General features: G+C 39.4%; 1 protein-coding gene across 1 annotated transcript; it reads left to right on the top strand.

Annotated features, from left to right (window-relative positions):
- The first annotated feature begins 2,706 nt into the window (after positions 1 to 2,706).
- aire (autoimmune regulator) lies at positions 2,707 to 17,605 on the top strand. Its single transcript, XM_049466918.1, has 13 exons — positions 2,707 to 2,853; positions 4,771 to 4,945; positions 6,068 to 6,217; positions 6,844 to 6,954; positions 7,507 to 7,620; positions 9,035 to 9,174; positions 11,502 to 11,623; positions 11,901 to 11,970; positions 13,145 to 13,267; positions 14,200 to 14,321; positions 15,925 to 16,000; positions 16,447 to 16,536; positions 17,223 to 17,605. Exons 1-13 carry the CDS (start codon positions 2,707 to 2,709, stop codon positions 17,301 to 17,303), a joined length of 1,521 nt encoding a protein of 506 aa, XP_049322875.1. The 3' UTR covers positions 17,304 to 17,605.
- The last annotated feature ends 1,396 nt before the right edge of the window (positions 17,606 to 19,001 follow it).

The raw sequence follows: 19,001 nt of genomic DNA, 5'->3' as shown, positions 1-19,001 counted from the left end.
TCTAATTTTCTGAGATTTGAATATTCATATTTGTGCAGTTGGTATGTAGAAAATTAGTATGACCAAGCTTGAACATACTCGTTAACCAACATTACCAACATGGTATAGCTGGTCCAGGTGGTGGGTAGATTCAGTGTAATCAAAAGCAACTTAGGTCCAATCCCATTTCTCTTTTTTATATCCCTACCCCTTGTTTTTGAGTGGAACCCTTCTTCTTGGAACAGATTTACAAGATGAAGGAGTGAAATCTTCCCGCTTAAGAATCAAAATAACCATTAAAGCACCCAATACAGATATAGCTATAGCAGTGGAGCACTAAAGTTCAGCAACCTAGCTGCTGCTGGTTAACTAGTTAACTTTAGGACTTTATTGTATGTCTTCAGAAAGGGTGCAGGTGGTGCAGCAATTCATTTGTATTGTCCATTCCTTAATTCCTCTGTGATAAGGAGCTGAAATTAGATTTTATAAGCTTTTATATTATTTTATTTTTCTGTTCCACCTTAAATGCATTGGTTGCACCATTTAAGGAATGAGAAGTTAGCTAGCTACTGAAATGAACTACTAGCGATTTTGTTTATGCTTGTTATAAAGAAACCAGAAACTCTCACAACCTTTATCTACTACTGATTTTTCATATAGAGCACATTTTGACTCGAAGCGTTCCCTCAGAGTGGGGTTCCCCTTCCACCAGCATTTCAGTTAGATGTATAGAGGGGCAGGTGGGCAACAGAGATGGAGTCAAAGTCTCCTTTTGACCAACTGTGGATTTTCCAGAACTTTACTCATAAATTAGTCCGTGTGAATCCACTAAACTGTAAACGACTTTGACCCTCTATCAGCGTGCTAAACCATCTCCCCCAGGAATTACAGCTCAGCATTCCAGCTGCATCTTCCATCAACACCACCAGCAGCTCGTCCCTGAAGACCTCCACACATCAACGGCCCCTCAGGGCCAAAGACCACCAGAGATTCCACCCTATCACACACAGACAGGTGAGATGAGCAGCAGATCCATCAGATTAAACAGATAAAAGGCAAACGCAGTCTAGAGCAAGACTCTCGTCCTCTGTCTCATCACATCTCATCACCTGCTATCACGGTAAGAACATTATCTCCAATAAAGACAATTTCACTTTTTCACTAATACAAGATTTTGTTTCTGTTTCTGTTTCTAATAAAGTGGCCACAAAGTGTAAATGCAAGAATGTAATGTTTCTAAAGTGGCCAGGGATGCAGGTGTTTCTAAAATGTGGCCAGTGAGTTAGAGCACAAGGTTAGGAGGTGTTTCTAATAAAGTGGCCAATAGAGTAGGTGTTTTTTGTATTTCACTAATATAAGATAGCTGTGGCCAGTGAGTGGAAGGATGGAGTTGTTTCTAATAAAGTGGCCAATGAGTGAAAGCACAAGATTAGTAGGTGTTTCTAATAAAGTGGCCAGTGAATGGAAGCACAAGGCATTGTAGTAGGTGTTTCTAATAAAGTGGCCAATGAGTGAAAGCACAGGATAAGTAGATGTTTCTAATAAAGTGGCCAGTGTGTGAAAGCACAAGATTAGTAGGTGTTTCTAATAAAGTGGCCAGTGAATGGAAGCACAAGGCATTGTAGTAGGTGTTTCTAATAAAGTGGCCAATGAGTGAAAGCACAGGATAAGTAGATGTTTCTAATAAAGTGGCCAGTGTGTGGAAGCACAAGGTACGGCAGGTGTTTCCAATAAAGTGGCCAGTGAGTGAAAGCACAAGATTAGTAGGTGTTTCTAATAAAGTGGCCAGTGAGTGGAAGCACAAGATTAGTAGGTGTTTCTAATAAAGTGGCCAGTGAGTGGAAGCACAAGATTAGTAGGTGTTTCTAATAAAGTGGCCAGTGAGTGGAAGCACAAGATTAGTAGGTGTTTCTAATAAAGTGGCCAGTAATTGGAATTATAAGAATGTAGGTGTTTCTAATAAAGTGGCCTGTAAATGGAAACACAAGGTACTGTAGAAGATGTTTCTAATAAAGTGGCCAGTGAGTAGAATCACAAGGCACTGTAGTAGGTGTTTCTAAGTGGCCAGTAATTGTAATTATAAGAATGTAGGTGTTTCTAATAAAGTGGCCAGTGAGTGGAAGCACAAGGTTGGCAGGTGTTTCTAATAAAGTGGTCAGTGAGTGAAAGCACAAGATAAGTAGGTGTTTCTAGTACCACTTTAAAATAAGACTACCTTTATAAAGGGTTTATAAATGGTTTACAATTAGTTTATGAATGGTTACTAATTAGGTTTAGTAGCATATGTAGAAAGGGCAACAATATAGATGGCTGTGGGTTCACTATTTGACAAACAACAGGCCATTGTTGCCAATTCTACGTATGTGGTATAACTGAATATTAATGATTTTTAAGGCATTTACAACCTAATTAACCATTAATAAACTAATTGTAAACCATTTATAAACCCTTTATAAAGGTATTCTTATTCTTATAAGTGGTCAGTGAGTGAGTAGCACAAGGTAGGGTAGGTGTTTCTAATAAAGTGGCCAGTGAATGGTAGCAGAAGGTCTGGTGGGTGTTTCTAATAAAGTGGCCAATGAGTGGAAGCACAAGGATGAAGGCGTTTCCAAAAAAGAAAGTGACCAGTGGATAAAGGTGTTTCCAATAAAGTGGCCAGAAGTGGAGGTGTAAGTATGTTGGTAGGTGTTTCTAATAAAGTGTCCGGGTATTTCTCTTCAGTCCAGGATGTCCAGAGTGGAGGCCTTTGGAGAGTCTGAGCTGCGTTCTCAGCTGAAAGCGTGCAGAACTGAGATCGCCATGGCGGTTCATGATGCGTTCCCGCTGCTCTATGGGCTGGCAGACCATGACATCATCTCTGACCAGCTCCTCAGGGTGAGAGTGCAGAGTATTGATCAGTCTTAATCAGTATTGATCAGGGTTGATCAGTATTGATCAGTATTGAACAGCTTTTCACCTTCAACAGTTAGAGAAGGTCGTTCACAATGTCACATATATACAGTACTGCAAAAAATTATTGAATATTCTACTTACAGCACTCAGCCATAACATTAAAACCACTGCCAGTTGCAGTGAGCACTTATGATTCGGATGCAGTGGTTCCTGTAACAGGGTGGTATATATAGGCCCAGGCAATTTTTATGGTGTGTTTTATACCATTTGCTTTGTTGTTTGAACTACATTTGATCCAATGTTATTTATTATAACACTATACAATTTTGACCAAGACAGAGGCGCTGCATGCTTGCCATGCTCTGGGCCCCAAACGCCTTATAATGGCTCTGGATATATATTAGGCAGCGAGTGAACAGTTCTTGAAGGTCCATGCTGTGATACAGGGGTGTCCAAACTTTTTTTGTTGGGGGCCAGAAGGAGAAATATATTTGAAGTCACGGGCCACAGACTCTATAATAAAACAAATAATGAAATATACCACTTTAAATAATACTTTTTTTCCTGATTATTTCATTTACACACCATTTTACTTGACTAACTATCTTTATCTTAGACAGTGTTGTGTAAACTAAGATTTTTCAAATTGATGTTTCATTTCATGATGTCTCTTTATATAAAACTCCTTAATTACGGCCACTTTTAGACTCTTTGGCCCGTTTTTCTGCGCTAGAAATGCGCACCCTCTCCGCTTTTAGACTCTTTTGCCCCGTTTTTCTGCGCTACAAATGCGCACCCTCTCCGCTTTTAGACTCTTTGGCCCGTTTTTCTGCGCTACAAATGCGCACTCTCTCCGCTTTTAGACTCTTTGGCCCGTTTTTCTGCGCTAGAACTGCGCACCCTCTCCGTTTTTAGACTCTTTTGCCCCTTTTTTCTGCGCTACAAATGCGCACCCTCTCCGCTTTTAGACTCTTTGGCCCGTTTTTCTGTGCTACAAATGTGCACTCTCTCCGCTTTTAGACTCTTTGGCCCCGTTTTTCTGCGCTACAAATGCGCACCCTCTCCGCTTTTAGACTGTTTTGCCCCGTTTTTCTGCGCTACAAATGCGCACCATCTCCGCTTTTAGACTCTTTGCCCCTTTTTTCTGTGCTAGAACTGCGCACCCTCTCCGTTTTTAGACTCTTTTGCCCCTTTTTTCTGCGCTACAAATGCGCACCCTCTCCGCTTTAAGACTCTTTGGCCCGTTTTTCTGCGCTACAAATGCGCACTCTCTCCGCTTTTAGACTCTTTTGCCCCGTTTTTCTGAGCTACAAATGCGCACCCTCTCCGCTTTTAGACTCTTTGCCCCTTTTTTCTGCGCTACAAATGCGCACTCTCTCCGCTTTTAGACTCTTTTGCCCCGTTTTTCTGCGCTAGAACTGCGCACCCTCTCGGCTTTTAGACTCTTTGGCCCGTTTTTCTGCGCTAGAACTGCGCACCCTCTCCGCTTTTAGACTCTTTGGCCCGTTATTCTGCGCTAGAACTGCGCACCCTCTCCGCTTTAAGACTCTTTGGCCCGTTTTTCTGCGCTAGAACTGCACACCCTCTCGGCTTTTAGATTCTTTGGCCCGTTTTTCTGCGCTAGAAATGCGCACTCTCTCCGCTTTTACACTCTGTGGCCGGTTTCTGACACCTAGCGTTCAAACTTTGAATCTCACATTATAAAAACCTGCTTAACAGCGGGCCAACTTTCATTCTATTTCTAAAATACCTCATGGGCCGCTCCAAAAAAGGAAACGGGCCGCAAATGACCCGCGGGCCGTAGTTTGGACACCCCTGCTGTGATAGGTTAAGACTGTTTTAGTGCACAGTAGGGAAGTATGCTGTGTTTATTGTTATGGCTGATGTGGTATTTTTTAGGAGACTCTGGAGAGGATAAAGACTGACGGGATCCATAAAGCTGTGTACTCTCTCCTGACCGGGCTTCTGGATCAGAACATTAAAGTTCTTCAGGCTTTCTGGGACAATCTGTCCAAAGAGTACAACCAGGAGAGCTATCCCAAACTGCAGAACCTGTTCACTAATCTACCCACAGGTACAGTGATGCAGTGATGTATCCTTATATAGTAGCCTATACAGTAGCTAGGTTTAATGTACATTTAGAAGTTAGATATAAGATTAGCAATTCTTTTTGTGTCTTTTTCTCAGACAGAGATTAAATGTAAAAACATTCTGAATGAAGATTCTCCCCCAAAATATATATATATATATATATTCCAGAACTAGGCTTAAGTTAAGGAGTTTAGGTCTAGTTTTAGCATTCATGCTTTCCCTTAAGACTTGTTTTATGGAAAAAAATATATTACTTTATTTTACTTCGTATTAATGTTTATTTTTAGGGTTAAGCTATAGTTTTGGGGTTATATTTAGTTTTAGGATTGTAGTCAATGTTTAGTTTTAAGCAATATATTTAGGTTATTTTTAGGTTATTTAATATTTTTTTTAAGGCTTAGCATTACTTTATTTTTAAGTACAGTTTTAGAAAAAGCGTTATATCAAATTGTTTAGGTTTAGTTTTTCTAGACTTCATATTTATTTTAAGAGCTTCTTTTAGGGATAATACTTGTAAAATTAGCATTATTTTTAGAGTTAGGATTTAGCTTTAGGGTATGCTTTTGAGACCCCATTAGTTTTAGAGTTTCACTTTTAAGTTAACATGATTAAACTAGGTTAATGTTGAATGTTAAACTTAGTTGTATGGTTATATTTAGTTTTTAGATCAGCATTTGTTTAAGAGTTAACATTAACCCTTAAGCTTAGGGATTAGTTTTAGGCTTAGCATCACTTTTAGGGTTCAGAATCAGTTTTATGGACAGTTTTAGAAAAAGCTTAAGTCGTAATGTTTAGACTTATTTTTTAGTAAAATGGCTTCTTTTAGCATAATTCTAAAATCAAATTTGCTTTATATTAGCATTACTTTTAGGGTTCAGAATCAGTTTTATGGCTAGTTTTTATAAAAAGCTTAATAAAAGCATAATGTAAAGTGAATTCTTTTAGTATAATACTAAAATAATATTTGTTTTAAGATCAGCATAAATTTTAGGGTTCAGGTTTAGCTTTAGGGTTTATTTTAGGGACGTTATTAGTTTTAGGGTTAAAATAAATGTTTAAGGCTGAGTGTCTGAGTGTGATTAACCCTGTGTGTGTGTGCTGGCAGGACTGAGGACAGGGAACAGAGCCGCTAGGAGCCCCAGATTTGAGGTGCAGATTCGGGGACAGCCGAGCAAGAAGAGGGCACTCGGAGAGAAGCAGCTGAGCCATCGACCTCACCACTGCCCCAAGAGAGCACCTGTGCAGCCCAGCACAGGTAGCTGGCTTAACCCTATTTAACCCTATTTAACCCTTTAACATCATTAGAAAAACCTTTGATGAACTATAATATGCTGAAAATAATATGCTGACTAATTACACAGTGCCTTTAACATATCTCTGCTATATGCTGATTGGTAGAGATGGCATCATGTTGAGTTAAGTTCAGCACCTTTTTTATATTGCATCACATACATACAAGGGCATGAAAAAGAATTTGCCCCTTACAGATTCCTTTGTTTGTCACATTTTTGTCATACTGATATTTTTCAGATTATTAAAAAAAACTTTAATATCATACAAATATAACTTGAGTAAATATAAAATGTACTTTTTAAATGATGATTTCATTTATTAAGGGAAAGAAAACTATCCAAACCAATATAGCCCTGTAGCAATAACTGTGATTAATCACACTTTTTGGAAAGCTAAGTTCAATTTTAACTACTAACCACAACCAGACCTGATAACTACCAGACGTGTAGAATCAAGAAATCACTTAAATAGAACCTGTCTGACAACATGAAGCAGATAAGCGATCTTAAAAAGCAACACGTTATGCCCCAACTTGAGTCATTTCTAAATTCATACAGCAGTCAGTGACCTGCAGTCTCCTTATTAGAGTTTATAACTTCAGGTATGAATTTGATCAGCCTTGTGATGTTCTAGGAGGGAAAGGGAAGTCGGTGAGGAAGACAGACAGCGCATCTCTTTCTCAGGTTTCGGTGAGCAGCGGTAAGCAAGCCTTATCTTGTTGATGCTTGTTTGTTTTTGTTGGTTTGCAATAAAAACTAAAGTAGTATTGTGAAAGAACGGTCCTGCTGTGGTAGATGTCCCATAGAAAAGCTGCCCCTGTCATGGGCTGTGCAGTTTTGATGACCTTCAAAAAAGTATTTTGTGGTAGCTTGCCATCAGCTGCCGGAGTCCTGAGAGAGCACAGTTGGCCTTGCTCTCTCTGGGTGGGTACAGTAGATGGCGCTCTTTCCCCTCATCACTACTAGGGTGATGTGGATCAGCACAAGGCTGCGTCTGTGAGCTGATGTATCAGAACCAAGTCGCTGTGCTTTCCTCCGAGTGTTAGCACTGTGATGCTACTCGGCAATGCTACAGCATCAGCAGCAGTTCAAAAAGAGGCGGAGTCTTGCTAGTCTTCACCCTCCTTGTGTTGTAGCTTTACTAGTGATGAAGGATATACAGCTGAGTATCCGCAGAATGGGTAAGACAATCGGCCTCGCTAAATTGGTTTAACTAGCTAAATTATGCTGAAGGTTGTGTCTGTTTATGTAGGAGTGCAGTCTGTGTCCGCCTCTGTCCAAAGGGCCGTCACTCTGACCGCTGGAGAACTTCCTGCAGGCTGTGGGAAGGTGGAGGAGATTCTCATCCAGCAGGTGATCGAGTCTGGTAAGATCAAGGCTGCACCCAGAAGGAAGTGTGTAATTCTAATGCTATTCAGAAAGAAGGTAAAGGTTACCGGGAACAGCACATGACTAAACATTCAGACTGATTGTGATATGGGCAGAAACATTCTACACATTTTACATCTGGGAGAGGTCTGAGGAAGCAGCTAGACATGGGAAAGCATCTGTGTCTTCAAGGCAAAATCAGTATTTGGTAAAATGGCATTTCAGTTACAGTAGATAGCAGCAGTATGTGGATAAGCATTGTCCTTTTTAAATAGTGTACTGGAGTCCAGTGTTCAGAAAAGTTATGGCCACTGGTAGCAGGTACTGACCACAGTGACTCCACACACAGATTCGTTGGTTGTCTTCACAAAGACAAACACAGAACGGCAGTGGATGACCTAAGGATAAAGATAAGTTCCATTTTTGCCTTGGCGGAGATGACCCATTTTGTATGATATTAATTGCTTAATTCTGTGTACATACAGTCCCTTCCAAAAGTATTAAAACGGTAAAGTAGATCCCTATAATTTCTACTGTAGACTGTATACGTTTGGGTTTGTCATTAAAAGAGGAATATGAGACAAAAGATCATCAACATTTCAGCTTTTATTTCCAGGTATTTACATCTGGATCTGATACACAGTTCAGAAGATTCAGCACAAATTATACTAAATTACTTAATTTTAAGTTGCAAATGCAAATAGCTGATGCCACTGACAGTTGTTTAAGGGCTTTTCTTTACAGAAATTCACAATGTATCTGTAATCATCTGTTGTGATTTTACTTGGTTTACCAGTTCAACAACTATTACTTAATACACCAGTGACGACTTTCTTCTTTGGGACATTCCAAACAGTTGTTCTGGCTATAGACAATATTTGTGCAATGGTTCTAAATTAAAATTGGGTTTGTGCACTGCTGCATGTACTTGTGTGTGTAACAAGTAGTGGTGTACGTGTGGTGCATCTGTGCTTTGCCAAGATAGAAATGAGCGCCTGACCAGTGACTGTTGTCTGGGTTGTATTCAGTCAGTGGCGCAGTGGTGTTTCCTATTACCAAGATACCCCACAGACCCAGACCACCACACTCATTAAAGTACATTTATTCACAAGCTCTGTTGCAGAATACATGCACGGTGTAAAAAAGCAATGAGCTATGGGTGTAAGATAGGGCCCATAATGTTTTCTGCATAAGAAGTAACCCAACGTAAAATCAATGCAATTCTCTATGTTATAAGTCTTTTTACATGGAAGATAAAATCTAAATTTGTGCTCAGTCTCAGACTGAAGCCTTCAGGAGAGGTGGTCTACTGCAGAGGGATATTAATGTTGTGGGGGTGTAGATTTGAGTTATATTCACTCTGGCAGTCTCTGTTTTCTCAGGGGAAATCTAAAGTGGCTTTTCTCTTACAGGAGGAGCCAAGAAGTGCATTAAAGTGGGAGGAGAGTTTTATTCCTCTGGAAAGCTGGAGGAGACAGCCGGCTCTCACAAGGCTCAGACTGCACATAGTGAGAGTCACCAGAAGGGGGAACCAAACACCAGAGCTGTGGATGTGTGTGGAGCAGGATGAGTTCATAATCCATTATACAGTATTTTACTTTACAGTTAATTTTAAATTAAGCAGAACAGCATAAAAGTATAATATGTGCTAAATGTAAGAATACGAGTCAATATGTATTTATATATTTTTTTGTAAATAGTGTTTGAGAGCCATAAGGCAGATTAATCCATTGATTCCCTGGTTTCCTGGGTTCAAATATCAAGCTTGGGTTCACATTTCAGTCCTGAAGCCTGGGTTCAAATCTCAGATCTTACTTCTTGGTTCAGATTTCAGATCTCAGGGTTATGTTCAGATTTCAGGCCTGATTCCTGAATTCACATCCTAGTTGTGATTCCTGGGTTCAAATCTCAGATCTTACTTCTTGGTTCAGATTTCAGATTTCAGGCCTGATTCCTGAATTCACATCCAAGTTGGGTGTAAATCCAAGTCTTGATTTTCGATTTTAGATCTTTAGATCTAGGTCTGGGTTCAAATCTGAGGCTTGATTCCTGGGTTCAAGTCCCAGTCCAGAAAAATTGGTTTAGATCCTGGTCCTGATTAATAAGGGGTCAGATCTCAGACATGGGTTCAAATCCCAGTTCTAATTACAGTGTTCAAATATTACCCGTAATTAATAGGGTTCAGGGCTGGACTGGTAATCTGGCGTACCGTCTGGCGTTTGTCCGATTGGATTTTTTTTTCTTTCCCTTTTTTTCTAAGAGACCGGCCCACAATTTAGACGGGGCGGCCTATTGGCCATTCTTCAATATAGACAGTGGACTAACCCAATCAGGATATAGGACGAAAGCGGCCCCTCCCTCTTTCTGCGTGGTCCGCTACGTTCTTACCCCGGATGGGGAAAAATTAGTTTTCTGAAAACACTGACGTCACACAGTGAGTCTGCACATGTCTGCTTTTTATTTCGCATTAGTTCAGAGATCGGGAGGGGACTCTTTTCGGCACAACACCACCGAACTCTGGCAGAATATTTACACACAACTGATCCAACTAATGAACTAACTGCCCTCACTGACCCAACAGCGCAGAAAATACCAGAACCAGCTTTAAACGCTGTAACATGTTTTACCAGTGTAGCTGAGACGAGTGATAGTGGCGTAATTTAGGATTGCAGGACTTACTGTAAGCTATAATAAAGGAAAATCCATTAAGCTAACTAGTTTGCTAGAAGCCGGATGTAGATGATATCTAGAATTGAGTACAACACTGGGTAATGTTGGTAGTTTAAAGCAGTTTCTTATCCCTGGTCACTGAACTAAAATTCTGTTTGTAGCCTGATACAAATACATGTTATAGCTGTTTAAAGGAGGAAGCACCTTTAACCTGAAGAATTAGAAATGAGCTGTTTTAGCAGAGGCATTTAGAAAATACATATTAGAGACGATTTCAATAAAAAGGATAAAAAATCAATTTAACTACACAGAGCAGACAAAAATGGTGGAGTTAATAATAGACAATACATTTACATTTGCATTCACGGTATTTAGCAGACGCCCTTATCCAGAGTGACTTACAACAACAGTGCTTCGATGTTACTTCAAATATCCAAAGCTAGTTTGTAGAGACTATGATCAAGAGATAAACAGAGCTTGATCATGTTTAGAACCCTAGGAACCTTTTTTTTTGGATTAGTTCAGGGACTCTTTGAAAAAATGTTTCTTTAGTCGACGTTTGAAGACCGCGAGTGACTCTGCTGTTCTGACAACCAGTGGAAGATCATTCCACCACCTTGGTGCTCCAGCACAGAGAAGAGTCTGGATGTCTGTTTTCTGTGTGTTTTGACGGATGGAGGTTCGAGCCGAGCCGTTCTGGAAGCTCTAAGAGCTCTTGGTTGGTACAGATCTGGCTTTGACCATCAGTGCCATCAAGTATGAAGGAGCTGGTCCGTTTTTTGCCTTGTAGGCCAGCGTTAGGGTTTTGAATCGGATGCGGGCGGCAACAGGAAGCCAGTGGAGGGAACGCAGCAAAGGAGTCACATGACTAAACTTTGGAAGATGGAAGACGAGTCGTGCTGCTGCATTCTGAATTAATTGTAGTGGTTTGGTGGCTCGCAGTGGAAGACCAGCCAGTAGAGAGTTGACAATAAACTTCTTGTATTTAATATGTTGATGATACATTATGCTTCTCTGTGACCCCACATACATAAATTATAAGATGGTTGTGCTCCGCTAATTATGAGGGGCCGGTCTAAACCAAAAATTCCAGGGCTGATTTTTTTGTCCCAGTCCAGCCCTGATAGGGTTCTACCCCATGGGAATCTTAATGGAAACTGTATGTTATATATGTTTCTGTGTGTGTGTGTGTGTGTGTTTTGTGTTCAGGTAGAGCGTAATGATGACGAGTGTGCGGTGTGTAAGGATGGAGGAGAGCTGATTTGCTGTGATGGATGTCCTCGGGCTTTCCACCTCACCTGCCTGGTGCCTCCACTCACCTCCATCCCCAGGTGCGTATCCTGCACACACTTCTGCAAAGACTTCTCAGACTCTGAGTTTGGAGTGAGACAATTAGCCTGTAATGTTACAGAAATAATGTTCCAGGAATGTTTTGAAAACGTGTCACATATTAATGCATCACAAAGTTATTAGAACATTTCTCTCCTAACGTTCCCAGCTAGACGAATACTAACATTTTGCAAATGTTAAAAGCCTGTGGTTCGAAGTTAGGCTACCCATAGAGGTCCTACCAGTCAATACTAAACTGTTGTTTCTGATTCTTTTTAGTGGTACCTGGCGCTGTAAGCTCTGTAATGGGAGCCGAGCACTGATAGAGAAGACATACACGCCTCTGCAGGTATGTGTAGATGGAAATGCTAATTTTTTCAATTATTTATTTCCTCTAGATCTGCATTATTTAATTTGTATGTCATCATTTCAGCAGATGTATGACTGAGCTGCACAGGCTTCACCTCAGTGTATATCACAATACCTACAGTGGCATGAAAAAGGATTTATATTATTTTGCTTTAATGTCATACTCATATTTGTCTTATTTTCAAACAAACTTTAATATCAGACAAAAATAAATAAATATAGTAAATATAAAACCCATTTTTTAAATGATAATTTTATTTATTATGAAAAAAAAAAAAAATCCAAAACTATCTAGCCCTATGTAAAAAGGTGTTTAGCCCCTAAATCTAATAACCTGGTTGTTTCACTCTTGGTTGTAACAACTGCAATCAAGCTTTACTGATAACTGACAACAGGTCTTTCACATCTCTTTAGAGGAATTTTAATCCACTCTTCTTTACAGAAAAATAACATTAATAATCAGATATAACACATACGAAGAAAGGGCCACAATATAGATGGCTGTGGGTTCAGTATTTGACAAGCAAAAGGTCATTGTTGCCCTTTCTACGTATGTGTTATAACTGATTATTAATGATTTTAAGGCATTTACAACCTAATAAGTAACGATTCATTAACTAATTGTAAACCATTTATAAACCCTTTATAAAGGTAGTCTTATTTTAAAGTGGTACCTTTAAGTCTATACATTTAAAAATATGTAAAAACAAAAAAAAAACAGGCGCTTGATAAAATTTTGACTAAAACATGTCCAGTTCCAGGAAAATATAACAATTCTGCTTCCTTTTACATTTTAAATGATTATATTTTTGAGCAGCCGTATGAAATAATTACTGCGTTATAAGACCTGAACGAAGAAAAACACACCAAAAAAGCCTAGAGTTCAAAGGATTAATAAAGGAAATCATCATTTAAAAAGTGCTTTTTATATTTACTCAGGTTGTTTTTTTTTAATGTTAAAGTTTGTTTGATAATCTGAAAAATGTAAGTATAACAAAAAAAGCAAAAACAAAAGAGTGAATATCTGAATACAGTGTATAAAACACTAAATATAGGTATTGTGATATACACTGAGGTATGTATGCATGCTGTATGATTCACTTGGTCTGGATTTATAAAACAGCAGTGATAATCATGCTGTAATGGTTCCTCAGCCTCCAGTTCACACTCCTCTGACGGAGAGTAACTCCGGCTCCACCATGGACTTCTCCTTCTTCTCCTCCACCTCTCTGTCTTCAGTCACCAGCAGCAAGAACACACAGCCAGCAGGGTTCCAGGTAATATGTGTTCCACTAAAAAACACACCGTCACCAATCGTGGAGATTTTTTTACAATACAGCCTACACACTAGGGTTTAATCCCCTGGTCTGGCATTACATCACAATACACCAGTACAAGTGTCCTTGTGCAAGACTCTTAACTCTTAACTATGTTCAGCCATAACAATAAAACCAGTGACAGAAACAGGAAACAACACTGATGCTCCAGTGGTTCTAGTTGCTCCTGGAACAGGGTGGTATATATTAGTCAGTCCTTCAAGTTGATGTGTTAAAACAAGAGTAATGGACAAGAATCTAAGGTACCACAGGTTTCACTTTAGTTCTCCAGCATTAAGGCTGGAGCAGCATTAGCATTAGCATTAACCGTTCAGAGGTGAGTGTGATCGGCCTGTAGCCTGCTGCTAACCCTGGCTAGCACTGCTGGAGCCGTATTAGCATTAGCAGCTAACTGCGCTCAGTGCTAGCTTTTCCCAGTTCAGAGGTTAGTATTATCGGTCTGTAGACTGCTGCTAACCCCAGCTAGCACTGCTGGCGCAGTATTAGCATTACATCGGACTGTATCCTGCATGTTTACCGTGTTTAACAAGCTACTTAGAGTTCTAATGCTGCTGCACCCAACCTTAGTGGAAATCTGGAAGTCTAAGCTTACTGTAAAACATTGGTAGAGCTTTACATACCCAAATAAACAGTTTTCAGGAGAGAAATCTGTGTAAATTAACATCCAGCGTTCATTTGACTTTAAAAGAAAATGTTTTTATTTTTTAAGAAATACAGTTTTGTTTACTTAGCTTAGCTTTACTTAACATAGACTTAGAAGGAAAAACATGGCGACACCGCTGTTACTTATTAATGTACTACACCTCCAGAACATCAGAAATAGTACAACATTGTATGAAAATAAGATTAAAATCTTTTAAATCTGTTTCTAGACTGCTGATCCTGAGATGGTGGGCCTGAGGACCCCCTGTGGGATCTGCCATCTCACCCGTGGGGAGCTGCTCATCTGCCCTCAGTGCCTGCAGAGCTACCATCCACACTGCAACTTCCCAAAGTAAGACTCCAACTTTTCCAACATGGAATGGTGGAAGCTGTATATGTGTACATGCTGTAAAACTGTGATATATGTAGGTGATTACAATGTTAGAGTGGAATGATATATTTATTGGGGGACAAATGTATAGAATCCTGTTGAGATCTTTTTGCTTGGATATAAGATCTAAGGTCTACAGGTTCTGAATGGCCTGCAGCACATTTACCCACCGATGTTGCAGCTGGGCCTGTAGATCCTGCTCTACACTCACAGGTTGCTGAAGGTGGTGATCCAGCTGCTCCCATAAATGCTCAATTTTAATCAATCAGGTGACCAGATAGGCCAAGGAAGTGCTGAGGTTCCTTAGAAATCCTTGCTGTGTGTGGGCGAGCATTATCCTGCTGAAAAATAACAGTTAAAAGCCTTGCCATGAGAGAAAACACACAGGGCCACAGAATGCTCAGAACATATGACTGAGCTGTTTGTGTCCCATGTATCATTACCAGGGGTGATGACTGTTGTATACTAGGGCTATCCAGATCATCATCAACCAGCAGTTGGGGCAGTGTGTTACTCCACAGCAACACATGAACTTATTTCCAGACCACCAAGTGCCTATTTAAACTGTTTAAACTGTTTTAAAGCGTTTTCACACCAGCACTATTTAGTCCGGTTAAAATGAACTCTGGTCCGTTTGTAGCTTAAATTCGGTTCAATTGAGCAGGTGTGGAAACAGTAATCACACTCGGGTGCAGATCAAAAGAACCAGACCGAGAGACCATCTAGAGGAGGTGAGCGATTCGCTTGTGGTGAGAACGTAATTCGGTCTCGATCCGACCCAGATATCAAATAAAGTCCATTTATTTGAGCTAAACTGCTGATAAGGCGCAGTTTAATAGGATATATTAGCCAGGTAATGCTAATTACCGCAGCTATGAACAAACGCTGTGTTCATGCACATGCGGTCTCTGCTGTGTTCACTGCTCACAGCCGGGTGACTACGTGGTTTACTACATGTATACATCTGCGCTGCTGCACGTCTAAACACTGTGTTTGAAAGCGCAGCTTTTCAGCGTTCAGTGTTAAAGCACAGATATACGCGATGGAACACAGAATCTTCTTGCTATATTTACTTTTTTCGTATATTTATATTTACTCCCGCGACAGACAGCCCTGACCAATCAGAGGACACAGCCTGCATGTGTGGTTTATTGCTGCGCATTTTGGTGCGTTTAGGTTTATGTCTGTGTGAAACCAAACCAAACAAAGAGAGAAAACGCTCCAAGTAAACAAACTCATCAACTGATTCAGACCAGAGAAATGAACTACAGGTGTGAAAACCCCCTTAGACTGTTGGTGGGGTGTAAAATAGCAATGAGCATTGCAACCAAGGGAATAAAATAAAGCCCCCAGTCTCTATTCAGACCACACCTGTAATCATTTACATATGTGCCCGAGACAGAACTGCACACTGAGTTTTACAGCACAAAATCTTTATATATTATATATAAAAATATAAAAAATTATATAAACATATACACAAAGTGTAAAAATGGTTTGAAGACTTTTTATGTCTTATAATCTTTAGATGAGTTCAGTGTGAATAAATGTGTGTGTTTTTTAGTGGTAGGGGAAGATGCAGAACCTGCTCCAGGACCTGGGGATCAACAGAGAGCGAGATACCATCCAGAACCATGCAGGTACACACACACACACACACACACACACACACACACACACACACACATAATAACATATCATATGAACAGAAACATGAGAAACGAAGAAAATACACTACATAGGACATACAGTCAAATGCATAGGCTTGTGCACCCCTGGCCAGTTAATTTTAGGTTCAAATTAGTCCAGAAAAGTTAATCATCTTCCCAGATACCAACTGCACATTTAATATACAATTACTGTGTTTTTACCAAATTTAGGAGATTGGATTGTAAAATAATAACTTTAATTGACACCACATTTTTTATTTTTTGTTACTATTTAGTATTTACACTTTAAACTGGTACATGATATTTAACAGAGGAGAAACATGTGCGTGGGTGTGGGTGATGCTGTGTGGGTGATGCTGTGTGTGTCTGTGTGTGTGTGTGTGTGTGTGTGTGTGTGTGTGTGTGTGTGTGTTCAGGTGTCTCAGCGTCCTGGAGATCAGGGTTCAGCTCACTCTGAGCAGCAGCAGATCCTCAACAAGGAGGAGCTGGACTCCTTTATGGGGGAAGTAGGTACACACACACACACACACACACACACACTATATTAACAACAACAAAAAAAGATTAATTCTACTAACTAGGCACTGTATAGGAAACACCAGTATTACTTTGTTCTTTACTCACTGGCCACTTTATTAGAAACACCTACTACAGTACCTTGTGCTTCCACTCACTGGCCACTTTATTAGAAACACCTACTACAGTACCTTGTGCTTCCACTCACTGGCCACTTTATTAGAAACACCTACTACAGTACCCTGTGCTTCCACTCACTGGCCAATTTATTAGAAACACCTACTACAGTACCCTATTCTTCCACTCACTGGCCACTTTATTAGAAACACCTACTACAGTACCTTGTGCTTCCACTCACTGGCCACTTTATTAGAAACACCTACTACAGTACCTTGTGCTTTCACTCACTGGCCACTTTATTGGAAACACCTACTACAGTACCTTGTGCTTCCACTCACTGGCCACTTTATTAGAAACACCTACTACAGTACCCTGTGCTTCCACTCACTGGCCACTTTATTAGAAACACCTACTACAGTACCTTGTGCTTCCACTCACTGGCCACTTTATTAGAAACACCTACTACAGTACCTTGTGCTTCCACTCACTGGCCACTTTATTAGAAACCTTTCCTTACATGTATTTGTGTGTGTGGGGTTTCTCTGGATTCTGGCAGGGCTCCATTGATGGGATTCTGCAGTGGGCTTTTCATAACATCTCCCGTCCTCTATCTGAGTCCCAGGGCTACTTCCAGTGACCTGTACCCACCAATGGAGCATCCATGCTGTGATCATTTGAAAGCTATGGCAGACCCCCACCCCTTCTCCCAAGACCCTAACTGTAACCTTTTGTTCTAATCTTTGAATTAGATAACATTAAAATATGTTGCAAAAATAGATATATTTTTATATATCATGCTTTCATGTTTTGTTTAGTGGTGTCAATCGATTAATGAATGTAATTCATTGTAAAATTGTGATTGATTGCAATTAATCGCACTTGTTCTTCTTAAGATGCATGTTTTTATAGTGGATATTTAAATGTAAAAAAAGAATGAATGTAAGAAATGGGTACCACTTTAAAATAAGACTACCTTTATAAAGGGTTTATAAGTGGTTTATAATTAGTTTATTAATGGTTAATAATTAGGTTGTAAATGCCTTAAAATCATTAATAATCAGTTATAACACATACATAGAAAGGGCAACAGTATAGATGGCTGTGGGTTCACTATTTGGCAAAGAACTGGTCATTGTTGCCCTTTCTACGTATGTGTTATAACTAATTATGAATTATTTTTAAGGCATTTACAACCTAATTAGTAACCATTAGTGAACTAATTGTAAACCATTTATAAACCCTTTTTAAAGGTAGTCTTATTTTAAAGTGGTACCAAGAAATGTAAAATGCAATTATATTTATATTAGTTGTGTTAATTAAAATACTGGAGTTAAAGCAAATATGTGGTGCTGGAATAAAGAACGCATGATAAATTGTATACAGGAAACTTTTTTTACTTTATTATAAACATCTCAGCTTGGTTGTAAGGATTTCTTAATTAGAACTTAATTTGCTGAGTATAAAAGAGCGTTTTCACATCTGTAGTTTGTTTCTATGTTCTGAATCAGTTGATGTATTTGTTTATTTGGAGCTTTTCTCTCTCTGTTTGGTTTGGTTTCACACAGGCATAAACCTAAACACACCAAAATGTGCACCAATAAACCACGTGAGCACATCGTCTCCTCTGATTGGTCAGAGCTGTTTGGTGCGGGAGCAAGAAAGTAAATATAATGAGAAGGTTCTGTGTTCCAGTGTGTATATCAAGAAAAGTGTAAAGACAAGAAAAGTTCTGACGCTTTAAATGAACGCTGTCAAAATTAAATACTTTTCAGTAGTTTACTGGTTTGGGTCCGCACTGGACAACGTCTGGGTCCGGACCCGGACCGCAGTCTGCATATATGTGATCCCTGGCCTAGACCGTATACACGGTTTTGTTTTATAAAACCACTCCTTGCTGCCTTGCAGTAAACAACAAGTTCAATGTTCAGTTTTACAGTGTTAAATATTTCAGGTCAAGAAAGACTTTCTTTATTTTTCTTTTTTATAAAAACAAGTATTTATGTTAAGTGAAATCAAGAAAGACCATATTTTATTTTTTATAAAAAAAATAATTTATGTTAAGTTAATTCAAGAGAAATGGTCTTTTATTTTTATTAAAAAACTTATTTTTTAAGGAAATAGTTCAACTTTAAATGTCTAGAGATACATTGTTGCTGTTAAAAATGCATTTTCCAGTAAAGGTAGTATTGGCAAAACTGGTTATAGTTTTGATGTTAAGGCGGCGCCGCAGCGGGAGGTGGTGTCTGCAGCTGCTGAAAGTAACTAATAAAGTAACTTGTAAAGTAACTTAGTTACTTTTAAAATCAAGTAATTCATAAAGTAACAAAGTTACTTT

This window comes from Astyanax mexicanus, chromosome 18, assembly GCF_023375975.1.
Source record: "Astyanax mexicanus isolate ESR-SI-001 chromosome 18, AstMex3_surface, whole genome shotgun sequence".
In the NCBI taxonomy this organism is placed as follows: Eukaryota; Metazoa; Chordata; class Actinopteri; order Characiformes; family Acestrorhamphidae; genus Astyanax; species Astyanax mexicanus.
Note: the sequence above shows the minus strand (reverse complement) of the source record. Positions and strands in the feature narration are given on the sequence as shown.

Excerpts from the sequence above, each read along its gene's own strand:
- aire (XM_049466918.1), top strand. The coding sequence starts at position 2,707 with ATGTCCAGAGTGGAGGCCTTTGGAGAGTCTGAGCTGCGTTCTCAGCTG. Across the intron at positions 14,322-15,924 it reads CCACACTGCAACTTCCCAAA|TGGTAGGGGAAGATGCAGAA; the intron begins GTAAGACTCCAA and ends TGTGTTTTTTAG. Across the intron at positions 16,537-17,222 it reads TGGACTCCTTTATGGGGGAA|GGCTCCATTGATGGGATTCT; the intron begins GTAGGTACACAC and ends GGATTCTGGCAG.